The sequence below is a fragment of the Oncorhynchus mykiss genome, chromosome 8, assembly GCF_057628025.1.
Source record: "Oncorhynchus mykiss isolate SJ-2025 chromosome 8, ASM5762802v1, whole genome shotgun sequence".
Taxonomy (NCBI): Eukaryota; Metazoa; Chordata; class Actinopteri; order Salmoniformes; family Salmonidae; genus Oncorhynchus; species Oncorhynchus mykiss.
Window position 1 is genome coordinate 23,704,584 of NC_143029.1, and position 16,800 is coordinate 23,721,383.

At 45.3% G+C, this 16,800-nt stretch overlaps 1 protein-coding gene across 1 annotated transcript in view; it reads left to right on the forward strand.

Annotated features, from left to right (window-relative positions):
- aig1 (androgen induced 1) overlaps nt 1-16,800 on the forward strand; it is a 65,857-nt gene that overhangs the window by 21,713 nt on the left and 27,344 nt on the right. Inside the window, exon 4 of the mRNA XM_021611994.3 lies at nt 16,427-16,542. Coding sequence (XP_021467669.2) covers nt 16,427-16,542 — 116 coding nt within the window. The remainder of the gene's footprint in view (nt 1-16,426; nt 16,543-16,800) is intronic.

Consider the following 16,800-nt stretch of genomic DNA (forward strand, 5'->3'; position numbering starts at 1 on the left):
AAATGCTAATTAGCATCAAAGTAGACATAATGCAAGACTACAAGCTCCAGCACGTCATCTAAAAATCAAATCAGATTTTATTTGTCACATACACATGGTTAGCAGATGTTAATGCAAGTGTAGCGAAATGCTTGTGCTTCTAGTTCCGACAGTGCAGTAATATCTAACAATAATATCTAATAGTAATATCTAACAAGTAATCTAACAATTCCCCAACAACTACCTAATACACACATATCTAAAGGGGTGAATGAGAATATGTACATGTAAGTATATGGATGAGCAATGGTGAAGGTGCAATAGATGGTATAAAATACAGTATATCCAGATGAAGTCGGAGGTTTACATACACCTTAGCCAAATACATTTGAACTCAGTTTTTCACAATTCCAGATATTTCTGACATTTCAAACTTCCCTGTCTTAGGTCAGTCAGGATAACCACTTTATTTTAAGAATGTGAAATGTCAGAATAATAGTAGAGAGAATTATTTATTTCAGCTTTTATTTCTTTCATCACATTCCCAGTGGGTCAGAAGTTTACGTACACTAAATTAGTACTTAGTAGCATTGCCTTTAAATTGTTTAACTTGGGTCAAACATTTCGGGTAGCCTTCCACAAGCTTCCCACAATAAGTCGGGTGAATTTTGGCCCATTCCTCCTGATAGAGCTGGTGTAACTGAGTTAGGTTTGTAGGCCTCCTTGCTCGCACACGCTTTTTCAGTGCTGCCCACACATTTTCTATACGATTGAGGTCAGGGCTTTGTGATGGCCACTCCAAAACCTTGACCTTGTTGTCCTTAAGCCATTTTGCCACAACTTTGGAAGTATGCTTGGGGTCATTGTCCATTTGGAAGACCCATTTGCGACCAAGCTTTAACTTCCTGACTGATGTCTTGAGATGTTGCTTTAATTTATTCACATCATTTTGTTCCTCATGATGCCATCTATTTTGTGAAGTACACCAGTCCCTCCTGCAGCAAAGCAACCCCACAATATGATGCTGCCAACCCCATGCTTCACGGTTGGGATGGTGGTCTTCGGCTTGCAAGCCTCCCCCTTTTCCCTCCAAACATAACAATGGTCATTATGGCCAAACAGTTCTATTTTTGTTTCATCAGACCAGAGTACATTTATCCAAAAAGTACAATCTTTGTCCCCATGTGAAGTTGCAAACCGTAGTCTGGCTTTTTTTATGATGGTTTCAGAGCAGTGGCTTCTTCCTTGCTGAGCGGCATTTCAGGTTATGTCGATATAGGACTCGTTTTACTGTGGATATAGATCAATACTTTTTTCCCGGTGTCCTCCAGCATCTTCACAAGGTCCTTTGCTGTTGTTCTGGGATTGATTTGCACTTTTCGCACCAAAGTACGTTCATCTCTAGGAGACAGAACGTGTCTCCTTCCTGAGCGGTATGATGGCTGCGTGGTCCCATGATGTTTATACTTGCGTACTATTGTTTGTACAGATGAACGTGGTACCTTCAGGCGTTTGGAAATTGCTCCCAAGGATGAACCAGACTTGTGGAGGGCTACATTTTTTTTCTGATGTCTTGGCTGATTTCTTTTGATTTTTCTATGATGTCAAGCAAAGAGGCACTGAGTTTGAAGGTAGACCTTGAAATACATCCACAGGTACAGCTCCAATTGACTCAGATTATGTCAATTAGCCCATCAGAAGCATCTAAAGCCATGACATCATTTTCTGGAATTTTCCAAGCTGTAAGGCACAGTCAACTTAGTGTATGTCAACTTCTGACCCACTGGAATTGTGATACAGTGAATTATACAAAGTACAAATTATGCACAAAGTAGATGTCCTAACCGACTGCCAAAACTATAGTTTGTTAACAATACATTTGTGGAGTGGTTGAAAAACAAGTTTTCATGACTCCAACCTAAGTGTATGTAAACTTCCGACTTCAACTGTACAAGTGATATGAGTAATGTAAGATATGTAAACATTATTAAAGTGGCATTATTTAGAGTGCATTGTATAAAGTGACTCATGATCTATTTATTAAAGTGACCAGTGATTGGGTCTCAATGTAGGCAGCAGCCTCTCTGAGTTAGTGATTGCTGTTAAGCAGTCTGATGGCCTTGAGATAGAAGCTGTTTTTCAGTCTCTCGGTCCCAGCTTTGATGCACCTGTACTGACCTTGCATCCTGGATGGTAGCGGGGTGAACAGGCAGTGGCTCGAGTGGTTGATGTCCTTGATGATCTTTTTGGCTTTCCTGTGACATCGGGTATCATAGGTGTCATGAAGGGCAGGTAGTTTGCCCCCGGTGATGCGTTGTGCAGACCGCACCACCCTCTGGAGAGCCTCGCGGTTGAGGGCGGTGCAGTTGCCATACCAGGCTGTGATACAGCCCGACAGGATGCTCTCGATTGTGCTGTAAAAGTTTGTCAGGGTTTTGGGTGACAAGCCACATTTCTTCAGCCTCCTGAAGATTTCTTCACCACACTGTCTGTGTGAGTGGACTATTTCAGTTTGTCTGTGATGTGTACGCCGAGGAACTTAAAACTTTACACATTCTCCACTGCTGTCCCTTCGATGTGGATAGGGGGATGCTCCCTCTCCTCTTTCCTGAAGTCCACGATCATCTCCATTGTTTTGTTGATGTTGAGTGAGAGGTTGTTTTCCTGACACCACACTCCGAATGCCCACACCTCCTCCCTGTAGGCTCTTGTCGTTGTTGGTAATCAAGCCCACTACTGTTGTGTCGTCCGCAAACTTGATGATTGAGTTGGAGGCGTGCATGGCCACGCAGTCGTGGGTGAACAGGAAGTACAGGAGGGAGTTGAGCACGCACCCTTGTGGGGCCTCAGTGTTAAGTCTCAGTGAAGTGGAGATGCTGTTTCCTACCTTCAACACCTGGGGGAGGCCCGTCAAAGTCTAGGACCCAATTGCACAGGGCAGGGTTGAGACCCAGGGCCTCCAGCTTGATGATGAGCTTGGAGGGTTCTATGGTGTTGAATGCTGAGCTGTAGTCAATGAACAGCATTCTTACATAGGTAATCCTTTTGTCCAGATGGGATAGGGCAGTGTGCAGTGTGATGGCAATTGCATCGTCTCTGGTCCTGTTGGGGCAGTATGCAAACTGATTTGGGTCTAGGGTGGCCGGTAAGGTGGAGGTGATATGATCCTTGAATAGTCTCTCAATGCCCTTCATGATGACAGAAGTGAGTGCTACGGGGCGGTAGTCATTTAGTTTAGTTATCTTTGCCTTCTTGGGTACAGGAAGAATGGTAGCCATCTTGAAGCATGTGGGGACAACAGACTGGGATAGGGATTGATTGAATATGTCCATAAACACACCAGCCAGCTGGTCTGCGCATGCTTTGAGGACACGGCTAGGGATGCCGTCTGGGCCAGCGGCCTTGCGAGGGTTAACACGTTTAAATGTTTTTACTCATGTCAGCCACGGAGAAGGAAAGGGGGGTGCATTCCTTGTTAGCGGGCCGCGACGGTGGCACTGTATTACCCTCAAAGCGGGCAAAGAAGGTGTTTAGTTTGTCTGGAAGCGTGACGTCGGTGTCCGTGACGTGGCTAGATTTTCTTTTGTAGTCCGGGATTTCCTGTAAACCCTGCTACATATGTATCATGTCTGAGCCATTGAATTGCGACTCCACCTTGTCGCTGTACTGTAATTTTGCTTGTTTGATTGCCTTGCGGAGGGAATAACTACACTGTTTATATTCAGACATGTTGACTTCTTTCCATGGTTAAATGCGGTGGATCGCGCTAAATGCGTGAATGCCGCCATCCATCCACTGTTTCTGGTTAGGGTAGGTTTTACTAGTCACAGTGGGTACAAGATCTCGAATGCACTTCTTTATAAACGCACTCACGGAGTCAGCGTATAGGTCAGTGTTGTTCTCTGAGGCTGACCGGAACATATTCCAGTCCACCGGATTAAAACAATCTTGAAGTGTGGCTTCCGATTAGTCGGACCAGCGTTGAATGGTTCTCATCACTGGTACATCCTGTTTGATTTTGTGCCTTTAAGACGGAAGGAGTAAGATGGCGTCGTGGTCGGATTTTCCGAAGGGAGGGTGTTGGAAGGCTTTGTATGCATCACGGAAGTTAGAGTAGCAGTGGTCGAGGGTATTGTGCATGCACGTAGCTCAATCAATATGCTGTAAGAATTTAGGTAGACTTGTTCTCAAATTTGCTTTGTTAAAATCCCCAGCTACAATAAATGCAGCCTCAAATGCAGTGTCTCTAGCTGACATCTTTGCTAACAGGTTTTGTGTCAATTTAAAACTTACACAAGACAGTTCACAAAATTGTATATTGAAAGAAATGTAGCCAATTCATTCATTACTAAATTTAGGATTTAGTTAATCCAGAGATTTAGTTAATCCAGAAATTCTTACCTTTGCCTCGACTCGACAGTCTCGTTCAGACCATCATGGCATTTGTAGTTCTTTATGATAGCCACATTAGCAGCTAATTAGCATTGCATTTTTGGGGGGTAAATACAGGTAAATATATTGATAAAAGTCACCATGTCCATGTCACGTTGTATAAATGATTGGAGACAGGCGCAGGAATTCGTAATAGGGTTTTTTATACTCCACCCAAAATATACAACATGCCCTGAAAAGGCATGGGGACGAAGCCCAAAACAAACACGTGTAAACACAGGGATGTAACCCAAACAAAGAGCGAGGTTAAACCTCTAATAAATACATGGGACGAGACCCGTAATAACAATACAAGGGATGAGACCCGTAATAACAAGTGCACAATACACGCCGAAACAACAAAGCACAGGTCCAACGAACATGGGAACAATAAGCGACCAGGACAATGGTGAACAGAGGGCACATATATACAATTACTAATCAGAGGAATTGGAACCAGGTGTGTGTAATGAGACAGTTCAGTGACGCCTGGAGGCCGGTGAGGTAGACCTCCGGAACTGGGGCATGGAATGAGCAGCAGTACCGGGGGAATCCGTGACAGTCCTAGAGAGATTTACATGGTCATCAAAATGTCACGCCAGGGTAAGCCTACACCAAACATAGCCCTTATTCTAAAATCCCCTATGGGAAAAATTTGTGGTGGAAAAATGATTGGAACCATTTCCTTCTTCGAACGCTAGGTTTTATGGGTATTATGACTCATATTGTGGTACTCTTTTCCCAGATGTGAATCTCTATATACAGTATAATGCTATATTTTCTCCCTGACTCCGTCTCTTAGTTTTGAAGTTAGTACAGTGTCTTACAGAGAGCGACAGGACTGAAGAGTCTGTAAACTCTGCAGACTGCCTCCTAAACTGTCTCTGAACTGTTTGTGGCGTTTAAGTCCAATTCCTTGTGCTGGATTTGTGGGCAGTCATTAAGAGTGGAAAATAGCAGTGCCCACAGACAAATGTGGAATGGGCCCTTTGCAGAGGAGAAGATTGTGTGTAACTGTACGCTCCTGGTGTGACTTTGGGGTTTGTTTAGACTGTGGGACAGTGGAGATGGCCATTGAAAGTAACAGTCTTTACAGACCCTACTGTAACTCTTGTGAAAGTAGAGGACTCTGTTTTTTATGGCCACAATCGATCAACGTCCCATCCAATATACTGCTGGGATGATTGCGGCTTCCAATGCACTCTAATGGTGTCCACATTCTTGATAATGACATGTTTGGTTTACCAACATCTGAGGAGCTACATCTTTGGAGTTAACACACTGTGTAAGTTCAACCAATGGTATTACCCAGACCAAGGATAAGACACTTGTACTATAAGAAACAGATGTGTTTGTGTAAGTCGACTGTTTTCAGAACTCTTATGCACTTCACATTGCATACTGTACATTTGGATCCAGAGATGTTTTTGGCGCAGTCTCAAGAACGCAAAACACAGATGAGACGAACACCCCATCCATAATGAGAAAGGCATGGCTAGGTGTAGCCCACTGTCAACCAGGCTCCGCCATGGTTACAGCACTGCAACTCCCACTTAAATCATCCTGTTAAAGGCAAGACCCAGGTTCTAAACACTGTGCAGCTTCCTATGTCTTGGACTGATAAAACACCACAGGTACAGTCTAGGGAAGATATAGGTGGCTGTAATAAGATTGCCCCCTGGTGGGCATTGCCCAGGTACCTGGTACATGGCTACATGAAGGAGCATTTATTGGCTGACATGATACCGTTTTATTGCAGGCATCAAAGGCAGTTGTGGGTCCTCCTACATTTGTACCTTGACATAATTTCGACCTGTTATAGTGCCTAGTGTTCCCCACATTATCTGATGGCTACACCAATCACTCAGGGTAGTCCCACGGAATTCCCTATGTAATGTCATAATGCAGATATGTAACTCTTTTTGGGGGGATTTCTTATATATAGTGTTAGGTGTGACCGAGATGGCAGCGCAGCAATTCATCTCTCTGGACAGCAGTCTACTATTCCCGGTGGCGGTATTTAAGGTAGTTGGGTGCAATCATTGTGCTTCAGTAGACACCAGGGTACTTGAGAGTGCATAACACTGGTTATAACCTGACTGAGCATGTCTGTCACTGGTCCACTCCATGGAAACAACCTGCCCCACTGACCTCAGGTTGCTTCATCTTCCACTGCTTGTTGATGTTTTCTCGGCCTGCCGTCACATAGTCATGTAAGTCTTATCTTTTACACGCTAACTACCTGCAGCCTTTTAGAAAAGCTGCAAAGTGACAGATGGGATCTGGCTGTTATTACTGGCAGGTGTCCAATATTTTACTAAGGACATACTGTACCTTAGACCTGCTCAGTTGGGGCTGAGATGGCAGAGGGAGGAGAAGACAAGTGAAGAATAAGGGAAAGGCAGGCAGACGTTCTTATATGACTCAGCTCCCCTGTATTCTTCCAGAGAACAGAATGGGTCAGTTTAATTTCGACTAATGCCTAGTAAGGACAGCTGGTCTAAACAACTTATTGTGATTGGCTCGAGGCTATAGTGATGACAACACAAGGCCAGAGGTGCCATCTATGTATTGAGGGGCCTGTGATCTATAACTCCACAACCCCCTTGAACTTCCTTTCGTTTAGAGCGTTGGGCCAGTAACCGAAAGGCGAATCTCATCGCTGACAAGGTAAAACGCTGTCATTCTCCCCCTGCGCAAGGCAGTTAACCCACTGTTCCCCGGGCGCCAAAAATGTGGATGTCGATTAAGGCAGCCCCCCACTCCTCTCTGATTCAGTAAGGTTGGGTTAAATTCGGAAGTCACATTTCAGTTGAAGGCATTCAGTTGTACAACTGTCTAGGTATCCCCCTTTCCCATTTCCCTCCATCCCAGTGATGCCCTTTGCTAACTGGCCTGTCCTGTCCTCAGCGTTAGGTCAAAGGTCATGGTCCCAGCTGGCATGAAGAGTTAGGCACATCATCACTAACCAGCGTGCCCATGTAGCCCGGAGCAGCCCTGCCAGCCCTAACAGTGGAGTATTCCAGGAGTATTCATCCACGACGGCCTGTCATAACATGATAATCACATTAAGAATGCCAGTAGAACCCAGTGTTCTGCTCCCATAGAGTGCAATCATCCTCCTCTTTCCTTCCTAATGGGAGACATTACACAGAAACTCAATCCCCAGTGGGAGAACCATACGGCTCTGCTGCTCCTCTACTGTCACAGAATAGCTTTCCTTCCTTCACTCTGATTATGCTTTACCAAATTAGATGTTGAGGCAAAGTCAAATGCAGTCATTTTTTCCGTGGATAAAGAGGGAGACATTGTTGCTTGTTTAATTTATATAACATAGGACATGTTAAACTCTTCTCTGTTGTAAGTCATCATACCAGAAGCCTCTGCATACTGTTTCTCGTGCCTCGGACAATATCCTTCAAGATTCTGCCAAGAGGTGCATCTCTCCACAGAGGAACCCACCCCGCCTGAAATGTACATCAGGAGAAGCTTCTCAAGCTGGAGGAAAACAACGCCTCTCTGGAAAACTCTGGGAAGGCAGATAAAACTACGAGGAACGTATAAAACATGCAACATTTTTCACGGAGACCTCGTGGGGCTGCCATGAACTGTTCTTTATATCGCTAACATATTGTGGAGGGGAAAAGGAGGGAGGGGATGGGAATGTAGCAGAGGAGTGCAGAAGATAAAAAATGACCTGGCATCATTAGCTACTCAGCAGTAAGCCTCTCCCCGTAAACTTGACTTGCTTATTTGGTTTAAGAGACGTTGGCTGTTGCTCAAACGTTTTCACATCTGCTGAAATTTGTTTGGTTCGGGGTTCCAGAAATGGGTTTGGAAGTGCAGATGAGCCTGGCCACGAAACCAAGGAGGTGGCCAAATTCCCCGGGCGTCAGGAGGTTTTAAGAGTGTTCTCTGTCTGCTACAGTTACACTAAAAGAGTTGCGCATCCCAACAGACTTGAAATGAAACTGAAAATGAACTGAAGTTGCACACAGCAGATGTCTCCGGATGGTAGTCAGTCACACAGACAAGCTTTTTAATATAACCCCATCAGACACAAGTGTGATGCCACTATTCCAGATCCATCTGATACTCTGAGAAATAGTATGCATCATTATGGGACCTCCATTTATTCAAATGGAGCTAATTAGTTGATATGAAAGTATAAAAGTAATTCCTTAATATGATCACAGAGGGGTCATTCTAATGAGGGAGGTCCACTAACATACAAGAGAACATAACATGGGGGCTGTGTCTGGCTCTGCTGTGTTTCTCTGTAAGAGGCCCTGTGAGTGTCAGCACTGTCCCAGCCAGCATATTAGGGAGGCAGGGAGGTGACATGTGTTCATGGTTGACAGGTGTCCAGCTGACAGCTCCTCCACGGGAGGAGGGGGCTCTCTACCCCATCTCTCATCACCTCTGGCCTGGCCACTGCCTCTGGAGCCTCAGCCTGTCCTGTCATGGACACACACACACAGTGGTGATGAGCTGAAGAGGCTCGTAGGGGGCGCAGAGCTGCTCCCCCTGCCATCCCGACTGCAGGGCCCTTATCAGAGACACTTCCTCCAGTGTCAGAGGAGATCATCGATATTTGAGTGTGTGTTTTTTCAATTTCGGACAGGAAAGTGAGCGATTACAAGATGATGAGGGCTGTGGACATCTGCAGACTCAGCTGAAACCAAGGCCTTTCTTACAGCCATGGCTCTGACTAGTGTCATGTCTTCACTATCATTAACTGAAGACTTTTAGTTTTTATCAAAGATATTCTGTAATTAGCATTTCGTGATTAACTAATCAGGCAAATGTAATTAACTAGGAAGTTGGGGCACCAAGGAAAATATTCAGATTACAAAGTTATAATTTCATAATACAACTTTTCAGATATTTTAATATCTGTTAATTTAGTCTTCTGATTAATGACTTATTCTTTATTTTACCTCACGTTAGTCTCATTCCAAAGGTCGTAAATTGTTGGTTATGTGCACGAACCCAGTCTTCACTATGAGTCATCCATACATCAATTGTCTTAAATAATTTATTTACTAACTAAGTCATTCACAGAAATGCATAAACAAACAGTAGATAGTTACAAGGAAATGTTAACGGAGTTTCCCTAGTGGCATAAACCGGCATTGCGGCTTGGTGTACAAAAGGGAAGTGGGGGTCGACTGAGATAAGACAACACACAGTTGATAATTATAACAATTGAAATGCTAATCCTTCGCACATGAACGCTCACTCATTAGGGAACAATTGCAATCAATATATATATTTACGCTTAGTGTGTCGTCAGGATCTCTGTTGAAAAGTTGGATGTTGTTCGGTTCTCCAGTTCTGTGAGGTGGAAGAAATTCCTTTTTTCTCTCTATGAAACTTTTCTCTCTCTCTCTATACTGTGGCCATGAGGAGATAATCTCATCCAGGAATTTACGACCTCTCTCTGACCACAGCAGCCTGGGTGTAGGAGACAGGGGGTAGGGGGATGGTACCTAGAAAAGGGCTGGTGCAGAGGTAGGGGTGCTCGTGTAACAGTATAACTTTAGACCGTCCCCGCGCGAACCAGGGACCCTCTGCACACATCAACAACAGTCACCCACGAAGCATCGTTACCCATCGCTCCACAAAAGCCGCGGCCCTTGCAGAGCAAGGGGAACCACTACTTCAAGGTCTCAGAGCAAGTGACGTCACCGATTGAAACGCTATTTAGCGCGCACCACCGCTAACTAGCTAGCCGTTTCACATCCGTTACACTCGCTGTACCCAAAGACGGCAACGTCATGACACTAGCTCCTGACTGACCTTATTTAAGTGAAAACAGAGAGGCAACTCATTGTTAAACACTATAATGTAGTCCTCTCAGAGCCCTGTCTGCCGTGCAGATGCTTACCGCGGGGGAACATTTTGCTGTAAATAATCTGATTCTACCTTGCTGCTTGGGCCAGCTGTGTGTGAAGCGGGAGAACAGATGTGCACGGTGTCTGAGAGAGACAGATTCAGTTAGCCGGAGAGAACCAACCCAACTTCTCCAACAACCCAGGGAGGGAAGGAAAGAGAGAGAGAGAGAGTGAGAGACATCGAAAAAAAAAAGAGAGAGGCTGAGAGGGAAGATAGAGAAAGAGCGAGAGAACACGAGTGTTCAATGGTATTGATTCTTAACCAGAAAAACAATCCTTTCCCGTGTTCTCTGCACTGCTATTTCCTTCTGGTTTGCAGACTGCTGGGGGATTACTTAAAAAAGATCAATAATTGCAGGTCAATTTTTCTGGATGCTAATATTTCAGGACAGTTTGAGGCGCAGTGGTGTACAATATCATGATTGAGTCGCCGGCCACATTAAGCCTGGAAAAGTTACTAAGTTAAGTTCCCCCATCCAAACCCTGTCATTAAAACGGGTGCATAGCTGGCTCACTAGCTCATCCTTGACAACTGGGAAAATATTTACTCATCTCGACTCAGTAAACGATGGCCGTTTCACAGCTTGCTTTTTTGCCCATTGTTCCCAAAGCCGATGTAAATCTTACTGCGTGAGCAAATCGGTTAGAGAAACACAATTTCTTATTTAGTTGAATTACAAAGTCCTTTAGAGTGACTCTGCTTTAGCAGTACATTTCCAAACATTTGTGAGAATGTGTTCACAACCCTGTTGGTGGGGTGGCAGCAGGTGAGGTGTGATGCATCCGTGCATTCAATGCTGCGCCTTTGCTCCTCAACGCATAATACGAATGTGAAGTCTTGACACTTGGCTTTCTCACTTATCATATGCTCCTTGGTGTTTTCAGAGCGCAGTGAGACCTGCTCCTCTCTTCCTCTCTCTTTCTTTCTCCCCAGTGTTTGTGTTTGACATGGCCTATCCTGTTTTAGCCCTGGACCACTTGAGTGACTTGCGTTTTTTTTTGTAAAAAGGGATTTTCCACAGACAGTACTGGCATCCAGACCATAGGTCTCTGAGAGCTCCTCAATTTGGTGGTCAGAGAGAGAGTGAGAGAGACAGAGACTGTCACATTAGATTCATGTGGGGGTGTGGGGGGGGGGGGGGCTAAAACAGGGCTAAAATAAAACATGATGGAGTCATTTGAAATCCTGGATACAAACATGGGGGCGGGGGTTGAAAAATGCACCGTCCGGCCATATCAATTAATTTCCACCCTGTCCAGACTGAGAGGAGCTGAAAGGAGAGGAGCAGGGACACAAACCGAACAGACTCTCCTTATCAGCATTGGTGTTTGTGGTATAATGAGAATGAGCATACCCCTGGAGGTATTTTCTAGAGATTGCGTTGCTGACGGGGGAAGAGGGGCTACTGGGTCATGTGAGCCCTCTGTTGACTGGGAGCTGCTGAGAGTGTGTTGCGTGGGTTGGTGGAGGGTGGGCAGGTGGTGGAGTGCGGCTGGAGGGAGGGAGCAGTGTGTGTGGGGGGACTCTACACCCGACCTTGGGAGGGAGCGCTATTTCTGTCACCCAATACCCTCTGGGAGCCCTTCACTAGGCCAACAGGCATCCCATCACGCCCACTGCAGCAAAATAACTCTGGTGTCCACAATCCCACAATGCCCTGACGGCAGCACACACACGGGCTGGCAGGGAGGGAGGGGAGAAGGGGGAGAGCTCACGACACTAAGTACACAGGGTGAAATAAGTGACTTAAGCATGTCAGGCATCTTGTCACTGATTAGAAAGGGAACTGAGAGCCCAGTCAATAATTCATGCTCTATCTATATGTGACAGAAGAGGTGGAGGGGAGGGTCGCTCTCACCTCCCAATGTCAGCTAACCTACTGAAGGTTCACTCACCGTAGGGGGGTAAGAAAAGACACCGTGTCTCCAGTGTTTGTACATACTTACATTCTCATTGTCACTTCGAGTTATTGCTACAAGCACAGAAATCAAGCGCATCAGCTGATATTGCACCAATCAGATTCCTCATTCTACCTTAACATGGCTGTCTATTTAGTCAATCAAGTTCTGCGCACACATTCTCTGATGGCTGCAAGCTATGCGCTGGTGTTGCTGATGGCATGCTATTGTTGTTACATGCTCTACCCGCCACGCATGTCTGTTTCCTGCTTACCGACCCCGGACTCCACCTGTTTGCGCACTGCTTTTGTTTCGGTCACAGGGATTTGCACAGCGTTTTTTGCTCACTGTCTGTAATTGTTATTATCTTACCATGATGCATGCTCTTAGCAGTGAGCTACCCCAAAGGAGCAGAGCTCAATGCCAAGACTAATGCATTGCATGCATTGTAATCTTTCTTGAATATGTGGCATTTCCTGTCTGAACCAGTTCATTTGTGTATGGATAGTCTAATGTAACGGAGTCAGTCGTGACAGCAATGGAAAGGCAGGAGTCTTTGTGGCTTCAGAAGTGAAGCTCTCTCTTGTTGTCTATTTATTTGTTCTCTGGTTGTCCATTGTGTGTGGCGGCTGTGGTAATTACCATACTTTGCATAGCATACACTCAGAGGTCCTCAAAATATGTCCCCAGCACTTGGATAGCAGTAACAGACAATAATGACAATAGAAGTTCCAGTAGCTGAGGCTTCACACTCTTGACCGCAGGGTGTCTGGTTCAAATCCCAACCAGGCTACAGCTGTGAAAGCCTTGTGTGATAAAATTCACCCTAATTGCTCTGTGGGGAAACGGAGAGCCTGAGTAGCTTCCAGGGTATCTTCACTGTGGACCAGGGCATCTGCCAAGCAGCATGTTCAATGGAAATCATAGACCTCTCCATTGCATGAATTAATAAGCATTGTCAGGAAGCATGAGACCAAAGCTCATCATGGACATGGTTTTATATGGCAAGTCAAAATAAATTAATTGTGAGTGATATTGGCGGGGAGAGTTGTTCTTGGAGCCTGTGTTAAAACCACCTTCCTTCACTGGCCTGGGTCTGTTGTGGGAGAACTCTTCTCAGAAGTGCTAACTAAACTCTCTCTACCCTCTCTGCACTACTCTGCTTAATCCTGCTTGGCCTTTCGATGATGGCCATTACTGCTCAAGTAAACCCATACTGTAAATCTAGAGGTTATTCTTGCCTCAGCGTTTAGATAAACTCTGTCTGAAAAAGTGTCCATGTCTCCGTGCCTACGCATTTATATTAGAGAAAAAGGAGATTGAGATAGCAAGTGAGAGGGAAAGACAGATAGATAAGTGAGCGAGACTTTGACTCTGACACAAACCATGCACAGCACAGCACGCTCTCCCTGGGAACATTTACAACTCCAGGAGAGCAGAGCGGTGGAAGAGCTCCTCTCTCCTGAAAGGGAGTATGTAATGTCTCTGTGGAGATGAGGTACTTCTTACCTCATTTGCACTTCCAGCAGCTGCGTGGAACTGCCGCGCATCTAGGTTCACTCTCAGGCTATAGCACAGGAGAGATGTATGGATGTGTCTATCTCCCCCACATGTCACGATCAATCCTCTATAGTGTCTTTATTTTCACATGCACAGGATACAGCAGGTGTAAAACAGCACAGTGAAACACTTACTTGGAGCTCTTTCCCAACAATGCACAATAAAAGTAATGATATAGAAGAAGAAAAAACAGGAGAAATATGAGAATAAAATCAAATAAAAAACAGGAGGTCAGTTCCAGAGTCCAATGTGCAGGGGTATTGGAGGGAGGTAGGTTTCTACATGTACACAGAGGTAAAAGTGACTAGTAGCAGGATATATACCAATGGTAATAATTATCGCTATAGCAGCAGCGTATGTTGTGAGTGGGTGTTTGCATGGTGATGAGTGTAAGTGTATGTGTGTGTGTGTGAGTATGTGTGTATGCGTGTGGGAGAAGAGTGTAGATGTGTGCCTCAGTGGGTAGAGATCTGTGCATGAGACCTGTGAATGAGACCTGTGGATGAGACCTGTGGATGAGATCTGTGGATGCGCATAGAGGTCAAAGATAGGAGGGTAGTGTGTGTGTGTGTGTGTGTGTGTGTGTGTGTGTGTGTGTGTGTGTGTGTGTGTGTGTGTGTGTGTATGTGTGTGTGTGTGTGTGTGTGTGTGTGTGTGTGTGCGTGCGTGCGTGCGTGCGTGCGTGCGCACTCACTGTGACTGGCTTAGCCTCAGTCTACACCCTACCCATTGTGTGTGTGTGTCATGAGCGCAATTCAATAGTGTTTAGGGAGCTTCATTTGTGTGACCAGGACATGGTAGAATAGGTTATGTTCTGCTGTAGTGTGGTGAGAGGCCAGTAAGAGGTGTAATAAATAACATTGAATAGCATTTACTGGCACATTAAGGAGGAGTTGAGGGTAAACCACCGTTTCTGGGCAGAGCCGTGTAATGCCAACATGTCAGGTATTTAAGAACAGATTAGACTGGAACATGGCTCATTGATAGTCATTGTTATAATGCAGTGTACAGAACATTGGGTCAACTGAGGCTAGACTGGTATGGGAGGAGATTCTTCTGTTGGTCTGAATGTAAGAAGGCTGCCATCTGGTGACTGGTGTAAGTATTGCATACATGGAAAGGCCAGTGTCCTCCATCAAGCTTTTAGCTGGTTATGAACCATTGGAGCACTGTGTAAGCTTTGTTTTAAAGTCCTAGCTTATAGGCCCACATACCAATGACCAAAGCACAGTTAATGGCATTCTCACCACATGGTTACATGGGCCTAGTATCCACTACCATTCACACTTTTGAATGAACAGAAAACTACCAAAAAATGTTGGATGAACCACACATTAATACTGTATTATGAACCCAGGCCACTTCTGGCCCACTCAGTGGAAATGTATGTTCAGGGAGCTGATTTTGATTTCAATTAGCACAGGAGAGAGGTCTCTCAACTGTGACCCTCCACATCCCCCACCAATGGCTAGAGCACGTTTAGAGATACTGTCATTAGCTCCCATTTGCAATTAGTCACATGCAACATTTCCTCCACGGCCACCCAGCCTGTGTCTTTGTCAATGACAGCCTGGTTTTCATTCTGTTTCTGCTTGATACCAACTTATTTGGTGTGACAATGCTAAAATAATCGTCTGAATCAGAAACAGCTAGAAGCAAGGTTAACTGTAGTATGCTGCACTGTACAAAATAGCCTGTTTCCATGGCTGCTGCCTGTTTCAATGTTCTCTCAAACTTCCCACTTCCTCTATTTCTAATCAGCCGTGCACAGACACTTAGACACACACACACATTACGTAATGGTTCTATTCCTGACAGAGCGCAGGTGGTCTATAAGAACAGCAGGTGAGTCATGAGCACATTGATTAAAGAGAGGGAGCATCACTCAGTGTGTGCGGTAGGGGCGACAAGGTGGGCTCTACCGGGCCCCAGCGGTCTGCTGGTTTCAGCTAGGTGAAAAAACATGGTAAAAAATAGCAGCACACACACACCACAAAATATTAAAGGGTATTAATAGTTCATGTTATCTCTCTGCCCGCCCCTCTGCAAACACATCTGTACCACGCTGGAGCATCCTTAGCGGCAGACTCCAAGAAATATCTGATCCTTTGAGCACATTGGAGGGAAAAAGGCCCCACATCCTGAGCCAAAGCAAGCAGATTACTGAATTATTGAAAGTCACAACAGTAAAATGTCAGCGAGGTCCGTCAGACAGACAACATAAGAGGAGAGCGGTGGGGATTTGAATCATGAGACACTCACTCTGGAGAGCAGAGCACTCGTCTCTACGCAGCAGCATCACACGTCCTCTGTTTAACGTCTCCCACACACACGGCTCGATAAAAAACGTCATTACTCTCTTATGACCCTGCGCTCAATGTCCCAGACTGACTCCCACTGTTTACATTAACCTATCTATAGGCTGTCTGCCTGAGTGCCTCATCATAACATCTCTCTCTCTCTCTCTCTCTCTCTCTCTCTCTCTCTCTCTCTCTCTCTCTCTCTCTCTCTCCCTGCTGTAAAGCCATACTGTGTGGTACTAATGTATCATGTCTCAATCGTTGTCACTGAGCCTGAGGTGAGACATGTACCGTGTCGCTAATACCAACTAGCTATCTGTGAGTGGCTAACGAGTGTTCTCTCTGTGTTCTCTGCTCCAGCACACAACCGTCCTCCCCTTCATCATCATTGAGATGAGGACCACGCACCACCAGTATCCCAGCAGGCCTTGTGGAACGATAGCTGTGTGCAGCTTTGCCGTGGGATACGTTATATGGTAAGAGCCCCTTTCCTCCAACAATGGCAGGCTGAACTCTTCCTCGGTTTGTGTTGCTAATTGATAAGAGACCATAAAAGGCTAGCCCTGGGCTAAGGGAGATTTAAGCGAGTGTTCACACTTGCACATTCTAAAGTGGGCTAGCATCAACCGACTTTTATGGTCGGATTTAGACCCAGATCAAACACGGTGCCAAAATAGCCCGTGTGAAATAGGGTTAAGAACAATGCCTAGAATGCTTACTGTTTAATCACAAGA